Below are 14,620 nucleotides of genomic sequence, written 5' to 3'. Positions count from 1 at the left end.
AAACTTTATGCCATATTGGTGACAACTCAAGAAGCCATACGTCTCGTGTAACTCGGAGAAAACGACTTAACAGTACACACTCCCAGAAACAATTCCGCAGGATAGACAATTGTTGCGACTGTTCAGCAGTAGCATGCTTATCACTTTGTGGTCTGGAAAATTTGAAAATTTCAGCTTTGACCGACTGATAAAGAGTAAACAAAATTTTTGCTGACCCAGTGTATCAGTATCTCTTTCTTGTTGCTGTTGATGGAGTGCACCATCACGGCTTCTTCAACCATGGAAAACGTCCGGTGATGAGGGTAACCGTGCCGTCAAAACTTCACATCCTGTCTCTGTCACCTGGAGCATAGAACAGCATATATAACAAGTTGAAGGGGTAAAAGCTCTCTTTAAATTTTGTCAGACCCACATAATTACTAGCATTGCACTTGCACGTGACTTATTTGTTCTTTCTTGCACAACGAAATCATCTGCATGATAAACAACTTCCAGAATTGATCCTCAGACAAACTCAAAGTACTCACCAAAAGTGTATGTTCAAATTGAGCACTCCGTTTACCATCTGCAGTCACTGCAGTCCAATCGTCAGGCCACAGACGATCATTCCAAACCCCTACAGAATATGAACATTTTTACAGTACTGCTTAACGCTCAGGTGTTTGGAAACAGTTTTGAACTGCGCATCATAAGATATGGGATTTGACGGAACTATATAGTACATAAACTTGCCTGCATTGGGGCCAGTTTAGTTCCAAAATTTTTGGTAAAATGGACATTGTAGTATTTTCGTTGTTATTTGGTAAATAGTGTCCAATTATAGTCTAATTAGGCTTAAAAGATTCGTCTCGTGGATTTCGTCTAAACTGTGTAATTAGTTTTATTTTTTATTTATATTTAATACTTCATGCATGCGTCTAAAGATTCGATGTGACGGAGAATGTGAAAAATTTTGCAAAATTTTTGGGAACTAAACTGGGCCTTGATCATTGGTTCAATTGTAAATGTCTGCCCAGCTTTCATGATACCAACAGCCTTGTTTCCTGCATTAAATAAGGCCAGCATACCTCCAGCTTAATTACACTGTGAACCCTTATGACATAGCTTGACCAGTAGGTATTTACTGCACTATAATACAAGAAATATAAATAAAGAAATAGTTGCAAGAAACATACCTGAATAATGAGGAATGTTTGGGGCGCAGTGAAACAGTTCCCCTATGCCATGGCCACAATAAGACTTCACCTGAAGGAAAGATAATCACAAGGGCATGGATACAAACATACAATCGAGGTAGCAACTTAATATTAATTCTATACCAATCCAATACTAACCACAGATAAACCTGACATCGAAGCATGTCTGTTTATGACTTCTCCGACCTCTCGGAACCGAACTCCAGGTTTAACTGCGCATGAATATGTTTAAGTTCAAATGCCATATATCCTTTCCAAGTATGACCTGACGGTCTTAGAAAAATGTAATAAGGATCAAACAAATGAAATCCTTTTGTTTTTGCTTAGAAGTTTAGGCATATATACAGCAAGGTCAAATACAAAGAATGTCACCTATTGCAATAGCTTTCTCCAAGCACTCATAGGTGCAACGCACAAGCTGTTTGGAAGCTTCATCGACATTTCCAACAAAATATGTCTCATTCAAATCACCTGATGTTGAGACATATGCTAATTAAAAATAGACCATAGTACATTTCAGCAGTTAAACATCATATCAGGCATAGGAGGCTTTACCATGAACACCTTTATAGTATACAGTTACATCAACATTTACAATGTCACCATCCTCAAGTTTCCTGTTAAAAGAAAAGAGAGAATTATCAAAACTAATTGTAATCAAATGTACCAACTTGGACAAAAGTTAATGATAGTAAAAATATTATTAACTAATAAACAAACAAAAGCTTTACTTGTGCCTAACATGAAACTAGAAAGTCAGAATCTGGTATTTGCAAATAAAAAATCTACTACCAACCTACTTACTGCCTCCGGTTCAAAATACTTGTTTTAACTTCTTTTATTATCTTCATTCAAAATACTTGTTGCTCTACAACGTCAAGGCAACTTTAGCCTATTTTCCAGTTTTTACACTTCCCTAATTTAACTAACTTCTTTATCCATGCATGCACACTTTAGAGAACACTAATTGTGGGTGAGATGGTCATTTTACCTCCTCCCTAATTCTTGTGCCCAACTCCAAAACAAGTATTGTGAATCAGATGGTATCAAGCCAAGAACCTACTTGTAGGACAAACTAAAAGTGTGCTGTTATCAGACTTAACAGCTCCTGACTTGTTTCCCTGGTAATTACTTTGAGATTTGAATGGGTCTATCAAATGTATTTGAACATATTATTTCAAATTCTATCAGGTGCAACCATACAAATAGAACTCAAGAAAGATAAATAATTGTAATACATGTGAGTAAATATAAAAATAAATCTTTATGCATGTAAGTAAATATAGAAAAGATAATATTTATACATGTAAGTCAACAATGGCCAAAGCAACACTCAAGAAAAGCATTGGAGAGGTCATTATCACTAGACAAATGAAAGATCAATTTAATGTGCAAATTCAAGTAGGACCTGGCATCTGGAATTCCATGGCAAATGACTTCGTTGACAGACCTGAGTACAAGTGACAACAATGTGAGCAATACCTTTAGTCTCCTAGAACTGATACCAATAACTATTAATTAAAACAAAGGCAACCTACGTGCAACATGACTTGGGGAAGAAATGGTAATTCAATGGAGATGGGTATCCACCTGTGGATCAAGAATGAAAGTTATGATCAAGACACAAATAGTATTTTTCTTAAAAATAGTTGTAGTGATCACAAGTTCATCATTCAATCAACTGGAGTTCAATTTGTTGCATTTAATTCTTAAAGGAGGTTGATCTCACCTCTAGCAATTGTCTCTTCATGGACAACTCTATCAATTTCATCTGTTGTAATTCCTGGTTTAATTACACGAGCAGCTGCATCTAAAACCTCTCTTGCAATCTATAAATGATAATACGAGATAAAGCATAAAAGATTAGGAAAGTGAAATTATAACGTCACAACTAAGCACTCATTTACACATTCTGGGAACTTACTCGACATGTTTCTCTCATCCTTTCTATGAGTTCAGGGGTCTTAATCTACAGAGGCACAAAGAAAGCAGTAATCATCAGAAATTTGTTCATGGAACATATGTGATACTCAAAAACCTCTGAAGGATTTTACCTCTACTCTTTTCTGCAAATCACTATCTAGTTCTATCTTGGGAATTCCCTAAAAAGTATTACAATGTCAGGGAGATTTGAAAGAGCATATTGCAAGAGATATCACTTCAAGTGGAATGGTGAGACGACATTGCATACATACTGTGAAGGAAGAGACCCTTAAAACAACAGGAACTTACATCAAGCGCCCAATCAGGCTTCTCAATTTCATCTGGCACCACACACATCTTTGATATTGGATATGGTCTCAATGGACTGAAAGACATAATCATTCAATAAATGTGAGAAAGGTACTACCCAAATAGCTCATTCCTCCCACCCTAGATTATTAGCAAAGAATAAAGGTGCATTTATGTTCAAAATTTTCAATTTGTCAATGCTCTATTTTGGTGTGAAACTGTGAATGGAAAGAAATGTTCAACACCATGTTTACTGCATCCATGAAGCCACTTTGTTGCTCAAATATACTGGAACTCTCAAATGCACAATTTAATGCTAAAAGACCCATACATGGACAGTGCATAACCAAGTCAAAAAACCTATTGTGGCTATCCAAAAGACATTGGTTCACTGCACATATATGTTAGATTCACTATTGATAGTTAACTTTTTCATAGCTCATTTGCTGCTCTAAACCTTTTGCATGGTTGTGGCAGGGTTATCCTTAGTGTTCCACATAGGTTGTGTCAGAAGGTACCAGCATTTATTTAAGGTAGGAAATCAACCAGCTGAAAATTAATATAAATTTGGAATATTCGAATTTGAGTTGTCACTACCATTTTTTGTGGTGGCTCATGTTGGATTTCAGACCTAGCCTACCTAAACTTGCTTGGGACTAGAAACTAGAAAGTTTTGTTGTTGTTCTTGTTCTTTTTGTATTTGATTGAATTTGAACAACAGAGGCAAATGGAATGCTACATATATTGAACAACAGATCGAACAAAGGAATTGGGGATGTGGTAATAGTATTTTACCCTGTCCAATCAAAACGAGGAAGTTCCAATGCATGTCCCCGCTCTTTTCTCACACAATATTTCCAACCTTCTGGAGACTGCTGGGATGCCAGTGCACCAGGCTTTGGGTGAACATATTTGTGAGAGCTCCATGCAGCCCTAAAACAATCCTGTGTGCTGCAAATGATTTGTGGACACAAAAGAATTTAATGCTTTCACTAGTTCAAAAAGGTGAAGGAGCACACATGAAACATAATTCTACCCTACACTGGTGTGCCAGCACTTCCAATGGATACTTTGATATAAAAAGATGTGTTTCCTTTAAAAAAATCAAAAGATCAAGGATATGAAAAAATACCATTTCCACTAATAGAGGTATCTACAGATACTACTAACTACATACTGTGATGAAGTTTCCACATAAGGCCATAACTAAATGATACATGCCTTTAAAATATGCAGAAGGTTTTATGCTCTGTGTTGTTAAAACAATCAAACTAGCTTATACTCATTCATCCAGAGAGCTTCCTACTATCATGATATTCCAATGCAGTAAAACGAGAGAGAGGGGCTTGCCACTGACCAGAAAGCTGCGTTCTCACGAGGTAGCTTAAGTTCAGCACACTTGGGGCATCTGAAAATCAACACAATAGAGCATAAGCAATGACTTGAAGAAACCAACATGTCTACTATGTGCTACTTTCCAAAGTATAACTCTGCTTTTCTAGCCATATATCACAGCAATAAACAATCAGAGCCACCCAGGTTCTGCTTAATGTTCTAACTACAATTTTTCCAGCCAATATATCACAGCAATGAACAATCAGAGCCACCCAGGTTCTGCCTCAATGCTCTAACTACAAGCAAATGAGAGCTAAAGACCCAATTTCTATAACTTAAAATAAATATCGTCACAACAAAGCTGCGTCAAGCATCAATTCCTATTACTAGATGGACATGTGTAGGGCGTCGAAGCAAAACGCAGCGGGTAAAACTCGACAGCAGATCACTGGTAGAGACAGGAAGCGATATGTGCCAAGCAAAGCGCAGCGGGGAAATGTCGACAGCAGATCGCTGGCGGAGAGAGGAAGCGATATGTTATCGGGAGGAGAGAAAAACGCACTGGAGCTGAGCGGGCTTGCCGCGGCGAGCGCAGGGGGGCGACGCCTCCGGGGCTCCTTTCTCCATCCCTGCTGCCTGCACCACGCCAATTGGATCAGGCGGATCAGTAGACTGCTGGACCCGGGAAGGAAGGGTGCGGAGAACAGAGAGAAGAGTCCCGTCCGGCTCACCTGTGGCGCGCGGAGGCTAGGGTTCCGACGGCGCGGGCGGCGGACACGAGGGGAAAAGAGGAAAAAGGAGGTGGACGAGACAGCCGAGAGGGTTTGCCCGCTGCCTACCTACCGTGCTGAGAGTTGATCCGGGCCGTGCGCGCGGCTGTGTCCTATCAGACACGGGCATTCGGTAAAAAAAAAGAAATTGAATGAACATTCAGTAAAAAATAGGTTACGAAGAAGTTTAATTCCGATATAATAAATTCTTAACCGAATCTGTTATTTGTTATTAAAAACTAATAAATCGACTAAACTCGATTTGATTAATCATTAAGCCAAATATGCAAACTGTACTTCTACGGCAGATAATGCAACAAGTTTAGTTTGTTCTTCTGAAACAAGAAGCCCGTCATGCTGTTTCTGAAGGGGCCTATGCTTCCCAGGCTGGTTTGAAACAAGAAGCTCATCAAGTCATCGTGTTGTTCTGAGGAGGCCCATGTTTCTCATTTGAATCAGGAAGCCCATCATGCTCTTCTGCAGGGGACCATACTTCTTAGAAGGGCTAGGGAAAATTACTTTATGCTCCATCCGTTCCAAATTAGTACATAGAATATCTAGACAAGAACGGAAGGAGTAGATATATAGCTTTTGCTACATGCCTAAATACATGATAGAATCAATATACCTAGAAAATTCTAAACATCTTATAGATTTTTTAGAATGGAGGGAGAACTTATTATCGTTTCAACACCTCGATGTTTTTGGTTAAGGGTAGCAACACCTTGCTAAGCGATGCAAATAGGTATACTTATCTATACCTAATAATAAAGAGGCAAAATTTCTGCCTTTTTTTGGTCTGGGCCTTTTTCATCTGTCCCATTCGTTTTTTAAGTGGATCTAGCCCATTCGTATCTGGTCCACTCGCTCTCCACTCGAGGCCCACTCATCGTGTCCGACCCACTCCAGCTACCATCGGACCGAACAAACCTGCGCGCTCGTGTTCGGCCCACTCGCGGCCCACACCAGCCGAACCACCTACGCAGGACGAAAAAACAAAATACCTACAAGACTCGCGATGTCAACGGGGAATTCCCCGTCGGGGGTTACTGCCCCATCCCCATCCCCGCGAAGGCTCACGGGGAGCACTTCTTCCCCATCCCCGTCCCCGCTCGGGGATTTAATCCCCGCAGGGATCCCCATCCCCGCATTAGCCGGGAGGTTCTCGCCGGCGATGATGGTGAGGTTGGTGATGATGGGCTTGGAGTTGAAGGTGAGCTCCCCGAGCACGGTTCGGTACTGGCCGAGCAGCTCGTCGACCAACGCTTGCTCGGCGGTGCTGGCGGCGCAATTGGAGGAAGCGGCGGCGGCGGCTACGCGAGGCGCGGCTTCTTGGCGCCACCTGGGTCGGGGCCCGCGGCGGATCTACGGGCGGAGGCGGAGGCTTCCATGGGGATTGGGGACCGCGGAGGCGGAGGCGCGCATGACCGGTGGGTGGGCCGTGGGCGGGCGGCAAGCTAGGGTTTGGGGCGCATGGGAGAGGGAGAGAGCGGGAGAGCTAGGGTTTGCGAGGCGGGTCGCGCGCCGCGCCGTGCCGTGCTCTGGATCTGGCCGCCGAGATGGGGAGAGGAGGGGGCACTATCGGGATGGAGAGGAGATCCACGCGCGGCGCCGTGCTCCTGATCCGGGAGGCCTCGATGCCACGAGCCCTCCCCGGAGGGGAGGGGAGGGGAGGGTGCGCCGCCAGCCACCGGGTTGGAGAGGGGAGGGGCTGCCGCCAGATGGGGAGGGGACGGGAGGGGGCGTCGGGATGGGGGAGGGGAGCGCCGCCGAGGGAGACAGAGAGAGAGAGTGGAGGGAGGAAGAGGGAGAGGCGTCGGGGGGGGGGGCGCCGCTATCAGGGCCTCAGGGGCGTGAGGGAGAGGGAGGCATCGGGTCCCCGCGGTGAACGGGGACGGGGGCATGCATACCATCCCCCTCCCTGTCATACCCGACGGGGATGATTTTTTCCCCATTTAATTCCCCATGGGGAGAAAATTTATACCATCCCCGTCCCCTAATGGGTGAATTCCCCGCGGGGAATCGAGGAACGGGGCCCCGTTGACATCTTTATACAAGACGTGGATTTGAACGGCTTACCGTACACCACATAAACTCAAGTTATATTTAACGAAGCTTTTCTTATTTAGCCTTGCTAACACCTTCAAATATTTTACGTGAAAACACCATTATGTTTGGCAAGACAAAAAATAAAACTATGAAAATATGGTATTGCATATACTAGAATAATCTGGTAAGACAAAAAAAACCCCTTCAAAAACCAAGGGCTTACCACCACGCTACACACTGGTAGAGAACCGAGCTTTACTCCCGGTGGGGAACCCCCTCTAGTCCCGGTTCCCCACCCGGGAGCAAGCATCCGGGACTAAAGGGGGGGGGGGTTCCTTTAGTCCCGGGTTAGGAACCGGGACTAAAGGAGGACCTTTAGTCCCGGTGGGTAACACCAACCGGGACTAAAGGTGCCTCCTGACATGCCACGATGGCCGGCACCTTTAGTCCCGGTTGGTAATACGAACCGGGACTAAAGGTTTTTTTCTTTTTTCTTTTCTTTTCATTTTTTTGTTTTCTTTTCAAAATAGGTTTTCGAAGTCGTATTGTACGCTGCTAATTATACATTTATACGCGCATATAGTATGTTTCGGTTCAAGCACAATGAACGTATTAAATCACACAATTCAAGCATAGAAATATATATATATATATATATATATATGCATGCATGCATCATATATATATTTACATGCATGCATGCATATGTGTATTTTACATTATATTATTTCATGTGCATATATTACAAAAGATTGCATTATAGTTGTTGTGACATAACAAGTTTCTTCTCATCCTCTAGCTTGGCTTCAATGGCAGTGTTGGGTCGAAGTAGAACTCGCCCTTGGAATCGATGACCTGCTCATTAAAAAATCCGGCTATAGACTCTTGAATTGCTTTGATTTGGTCTTGCCGTATGACCTTTTCCTCCAACCATCGAGTCTACAGGTTTGAATTAAAGGAAAATAAATTAATATATGCACATATATATATATAAAGACATAGTAACACAATCAATAATAATAATTAAATGAATATATAGTGTATTTTTAACATACTTTGAGTCTCTCTGTAGGAGTTCTTTGGGAGAGCACCTTGATAAACTTGCAAACATAGTAACCACAGTAGTTGTTCCCCTGTTCCTGCCTCAGACACCACTTTACGAGAAAAAGATTTGTCATCCAATCTGGTGATCCGGTGAAAGCTATATGTTTAATTAATAAAGATGATGCGATTCAGGGGACTTACTTTCAATGGGATTACATTCAGTGGCGCTTTGCATTTTTCCATGTGTTGCTTCTCAATAAAGGTTTTCCAAACACTGCCCAATAAAAAATTTGCAACGTCATCAGATATAGTTAATCATCATGTTTGTGTGTATATATAGTTGCTAGAGATCCCGAAATTACCTCTGGATAATATCTATCATATCTTGGTAGTCTTGTTGTGGTTTTCTCATCGAGTCATAGATTATCAAGTGACTTTTCACCAGATCGATGTCCATCAATATCCAGTGATTACTGCATGTGTTTATAGGATATAACGCATAACACTCATTAATTAACTAGAATCAACATATGAGCCATTAAGGCTATGATCGACATGATTAACACTCACTTGAAGTTATAGGGAAAGAGTATATCCTTCTTGTGGCGTTGGTTCACTAAGAAGTTCATGAGGTTACTCTCTAACTCAGACTTCCAATTAGTCTTTGGAGTAATTGGGTCTTTGAATACTATATGGGGATCAACAAAACCAATTTCATTGCAGCCTTCCTTTCTGAGCTCTGTCATTGTAAATCTGCATATATATAGTACTTGTTAGGATAATTTATATGCATATACACACATATGATGAGTTTAATAATAGATCGAAAGAATTATTACTTACAGGCAATAGCAGCTAATGATAACTTTGTCTAGAGAGGTCAGGTGGCATAGTTGATGAAATTCTGCAAAGTCAACATACATAACATCATCGCCACGGAACCAATGTTCGTCTCTAATTCTGACACCAACGCAGAAGTCTTCACTGGTAGACGCCTGCATGTACCACTTGTTTAGCAGGTACATTTGTGTCCCCAGATCAGATAAGGCTTGAGGGTTGTATAGACTCTGGCCTAGTACAAATTTTTTCTTCCAAATATCAACCTCCGCCGCACTCTCAATGTTTCCATCACCAAACATCTGGTAAAGGTCGAGACCAGTCTCATCAAGAAATTCACCAAGGTGATCCAAATCGACATTCGGAGGTATGTTTGCCTGATGCATTAATCCTAAATTCGAACCATATTCATTACCAACAACTAGCGGGGGGATTGATTGGTGCGCTTGTTGTCCGAGTTGGGCAACTCCTTTCCCTGCCCACTTCTTTTTCTGTGCCGCCTCAATTGACTTGGTGAGAGTGCGGTCATAGTCTGATAACGTTGATTTGGACGGCTTACGAGATTCCCGCTGTTGTTGCTGGTAAGAAGTCACCTTTTTTCTTAAAATATCCGGAGCTACGAAGAAGTATGGTTTCTCCGGGTTTCTCCTTGCTTCTTGATTCATTTTAAGTTTGTCATAGAATCTAGACATGTCTTTTTTATATGCATCAGTTCCTTCTTCCTTCTCTTTAGATATTATTTTGGGAATAGCCCTTGGTTTCACGGTGGCTTTCTTTGCAGGCGGGGACTGGTTCTTCATTTGAGGGGCTGGCCTCTTGCTAGGCTTCTTGGTAGGCGGGGGCGGGGGAGGCGTTGGAGACCTCCTTGGAGGTGTTGGCAGCGGCGTTGGAGACCTCCTTGGAGGTGGCGGCTGCGGCATTGGAGACCTCCTTGGAGAGGGTGTGGATGCAGCCTCGTCTTCCAACACAATGTCATCGTACAGAGCACTATGATGATCTGGCGATTGAACAATTGGATTTAGGTTGGGGGAGGATCTGCTACAAAAAAAGGAATGACATATTATTATGAGCAGATTGTTAATTATTTAAGCCAATACAAATTAATGATGTAGTGTTTTCATCCGCACGTACCTATGGTGAGGTAGTTCAGGAGGAGGTGGAGCCAACATCCCTGGAATGATGATGTAGTGCTTGCGCCATAGAATGAATGTCTTCTCCGCTTCTCCTAGAGTCTTCTCGCCATCACCTCCAGGAATGTCAAGAGGCAAATCACTAAAACCTTTTTCAGCTTTATCTACCGAGATGGTAGCATATCCTTCTTGGATTATATTCTCATGAATCCTTGGTGTCTTGGTTCGGTCGATAGGATTAACAAGACCGATAGCCACCTTGATTGTGGAATTCTCCTTCGGAATGTGTAGCTCACACGTTGTACAAGGTTCAGTGACGTCATCCACAGGGAAGCGCAGTCCTGTGTCCCCTTGATTTGGTATCTCCGTGGAAGCGCAGCTGCTTTTCAACTGAACAGATTGGCTAATGTTGATTCCTGGCTCTGATGCCTGCTTGCTTGCACTCACTGCTATTTGCACTTGCCTTTTGATTTCCTCCTGCATTCTCGCTTCAAGGTTTTTTTTCCCGCTCCTGTGCTTCACGCACCGCTTCCTCCAACCTCTGGAGCCGCTGTGCATCTTCTTCCTTCTTTCTCTGGCGACTTCTGTAGGAAGGTCTGTCCTGAGGGAATCCATGCTCCCACGAGACACTTCCTTTGCCTCTAGTTCGGCCACCATGTTCAATAGTCCCGATGGCGTATGTCAGCTCATCCTTCTCTCTGTTGGGCCTGAACGCACCACTAGCAGTAGCTCTCTAAGCATAAAACAATCTTTCTGCTGCTTCTTGCAGTCTTGCGCCATAAACGCACTTCCCTGTCTCCTGGTCTAGTGTTCCCCCATGACCGAAAAACCAATTCTTTGCACGTTCTCCCCACTCGAGTGATTCTGGTCTGATACCCTTGGCAAGAAGGTCTGCTTCCATTTTGTTCCACTTCTTAATGGCAGTTGGGTAGCCACCTGATCCCAAGGTATGGTGGTATGTCTTCTGTTGGGCATTACGTTGGTTCTTTATCACCCGACTCACACCCTCTTCCGAAGTCTTGTACTGTACAAACTCATCCCAATAGGGCCTCTGCTTTGAGATCGGGCCTGGGACAGTAAAATCTGGTGCTATGTTCTTCTTGACATACATCGTGTATAGGTGTTTCTTCCAAGTCTGAAACTGGGTGGCCATTTTCTTCATTGCCCAATCCCTAACTCGCTCCTTCAATTCATCACCATCTATTATATCATCATAACCATCTGTTTGGAGCATGAAATGTACCAAGACATCATTCCAAATTAACGCCTTGTCATGATCGGAGACAAAACTGATATGAGGAGCATTGGTCTTCTTCTTCCATTCACGGGTACTAATCGGGAGCCGGTCCCGTACAAGGTAACCACAGTGGTGCACAAATTTCATTTTATTCGGCGCCCCCGGTTCTCCTGTATCCACATTGAACTCCGAGATGATGAAGCGACCCTCCAATGGCTTTTTGGGACCTCGAACATTTTTACTCTTCGTTGTAGTTGTTGATGTCGATCCAGAGGGCTACAAAACATAAACATTATTTTTAATGTCATGAGCACACATAAGACATATGATAATATATATAGCTAATAATAAAAAATATATACTTGGCCAATATGTTGTTGCTCATTTTGTTCAAGAGCTAAGTACTGGCTCCCGTCATCTACATCCTCTTGCACATTATTTTTAGCACCATCATCGCCGGCAACTTGAGTGCCAGTGTTGATCAAATTCATCATCAACTCCTCCTCATCCATATTTCTCGGGTCGGCCATCTAGCTTCAAAAAACAAAACTAATATATAGTACGTCAAATCTTTGCTTATTACATGCGTAAAATCTACAAACAATATGCATTATTAAATCTCGCCCCTCGATCACGGACGCAATTCGCCACACTAGGACGAACTACGTCGGTACTAGGGCGAATTAGGGCATGAGAAAGGGCGGTGTGACAAGAGTGGCGGTGCTCCACTCCGCCGTATATATGTCTGTACACATGGGTGAACGAGGGCGGCGGTGCTCCGCCGTATACATAGAAACGCATGGACGAAATGCATATGAATACAAATGACGTATATATACGTGTCGGCGCGGTGGCTGGTGTGCTGACGACGATGACGTGAGGCGGGCCGGCGTGCTGACGACGACGACGACGTGAGGCGGGCCGGGGCGGTGTCGGTGCGTGATGTTGTGATCCTATGTACCATGTGAACCATGTAGTCATTCATCATATGAGAAAATTCTATGTTAATAATGTAAGTATAAGTCATTATGAGAAAATCTATAACATTGAAGTTTTCCTTCATTTGTCTGTAGCCATGCATGCAAGTCCAACAAAAACTGCTAACATCATCACATGTGATATTTTTGATAAACTAAAAAACGCTTAGTTTACAAACTGGGTATCAAAATTGAGTTCCTATTTGACCATTATATATCCTACAACAAATCCTTAAAAAAAGACCCTACATGAATATATATTTGGATAAAATTTCGTTAACAAACATTGATCTATGAAGATAGAAAAAATTCTTCTATTGAAACTGCATCTTGAAATAATGGCATATCATATAGTGATGAATATATGGCGGTTGATGGGCTGGATCATTTTCAGCTTTAGTGACAACGACAATGGTTGCCATCCTGAGGAGTTCGTAACGAAAGTTCATTAGCGGATGGTTCGTAGCGTTGTTTCCAAATAATATATAGCGTGTTTATTATACAAGCCATGGATTTACATCGATCTAATTAATTTCTAAAGTAATTTCATTGGTGGTCCTTAATTATACTGTCATGAGTTCAGGTCCCAGTGATCTTAAAATGTATTTGTGTACCATAAAATGCAGTTTTTGACACTCTAATTAAACTTGCTAATTTATCCATATAATATCCAAATATTCAAAACTTGCCTTAAGATATGTTTTTATTTAAAATCATTTATAGTTCCAAATATTCATTTTTAGTTTCTAGATTTTGTGATTCAAAATTTGGAATTTTCAATCAACCTCGACCGTTGACATGGCTTACACCAAAGTTATAGTTTTCGACGTGATCTATAACTCTTCAGTGGAGGGCTCGGACGAATGTACAAAGAGATCGACGAATATATCACCTCGATCAAGCTCGGCAGTGTACTGGAGGGCCTCGGGCCGGCGCGGTGGGGCAACGCGCGGTGGAGGGCCTCGGGCGCGGAGGAGGGCGCGGTGAAGGGCCATGGGCAAGCGCGGAGGAGGGGCACGGGCGCGCGCGGTGGAGGCCGCACGAGGAAGAAGACGGCGGCGCCGGTGTCACGGAAGGCGAACGGACGCGGCGCGAGGAAGAAGAGGGCGGCGGTGTTCGACGAGGAAGAAGACGAGCGGATCGATCTGCGCCAGGCGCTGGAGGTTATATAGCAGAGAGAATTACTCCCGGTGCCAGCCACCAACCGGGAGTAAAAATCCTTTACTCCCGGTGTGTATTACCAACCGGGAGTAAAGGTGCCTTTACTCCCGGTACGTGTTACCTTTACTCCCGGTTGGTAACACGCACCGGGAGTAAAGGCTTTTTTTTGACGGGCCACGAAACTGCAGCCCACCTTTACTCCTGGGTGGGCTTCCCACCCGGGAGTAAAGGTGGCCTGCAGTTTCATTTCCCGCCTGTTTTAAGCAATAGTCTTGTTAAATACAATAGAAATGCAATAGTTTTTATTAAATACATAGTAAATTAAATAAAAGGCATAAAATTATTTTGTTAAAAATATGAATTTTCTTTTTGTTTATTGCACATAGGAAAAATCGATAACCTAACTTTTTTTTATTTTTTGTTAGAATTATAAAACATAATGTAACTAATATTTATTATTTCGTTAATGCAAAAATGTAGTGTTTAATTAAAATTATTAAAATTATTGGTTTTGGACAGGAAATTTGTTTTCACATCATTTTAACGTTAATATTTTAATTTTTCATCACTCAGTATCCTAATTTACCTTTTTGAGAGAGAAATCCCACCAAATCAAACATTGATTTAATTTGAAACATGACATAATAAACAT

General features: G+C 42.4%; 1 protein-coding gene across 1 annotated transcript; it reads right to left on the bottom strand.

Moving 5' to 3' along the window:
* Positions 1-291: 291 nt before the first annotated feature.
* Positions 292-5,396, bottom strand: LOC136486328 (methionine aminopeptidase 1A-like). The gene is made up of 16 exons (XM_066483196.1): positions 5,326-5,396; positions 4,786-4,836; positions 4,224-4,379; positions 3,429-3,504; positions 3,251-3,298; positions 3,121-3,165; positions 2,926-3,025; positions 2,735-2,786; positions 2,605-2,646; positions 1,752-1,813; positions 1,569-1,667; positions 1,335-1,408; positions 1,176-1,245; positions 977-1,043; positions 528-616; positions 292-342 (listed from the first exon to the last, which is right to left on the bottom strand). The coding sequence occupies exons 1-15, from the start codon at positions 5,388-5,390 to the stop codon at positions 604-606; spliced, it is 1,020 nt and encodes a 339-aa protein (XP_066339293.1). The 5' UTR covers positions 5,391-5,396; the 3' UTR covers positions 292-342; positions 528-603.
* Positions 5,397-14,620: the final 9,224 nt, after the last annotated feature.

This window comes from Miscanthus floridulus, chromosome 1 (genome assembly GCF_019320115.1).
Source record: "Miscanthus floridulus cultivar M001 chromosome 1, ASM1932011v1, whole genome shotgun sequence".
Lineage (NCBI taxonomy): Eukaryota > Viridiplantae > Streptophyta > Magnoliopsida > Poales > Poaceae > Miscanthus > Miscanthus floridulus.
This window is presented reverse-complemented; position numbering and strand designations above follow the sequence as displayed.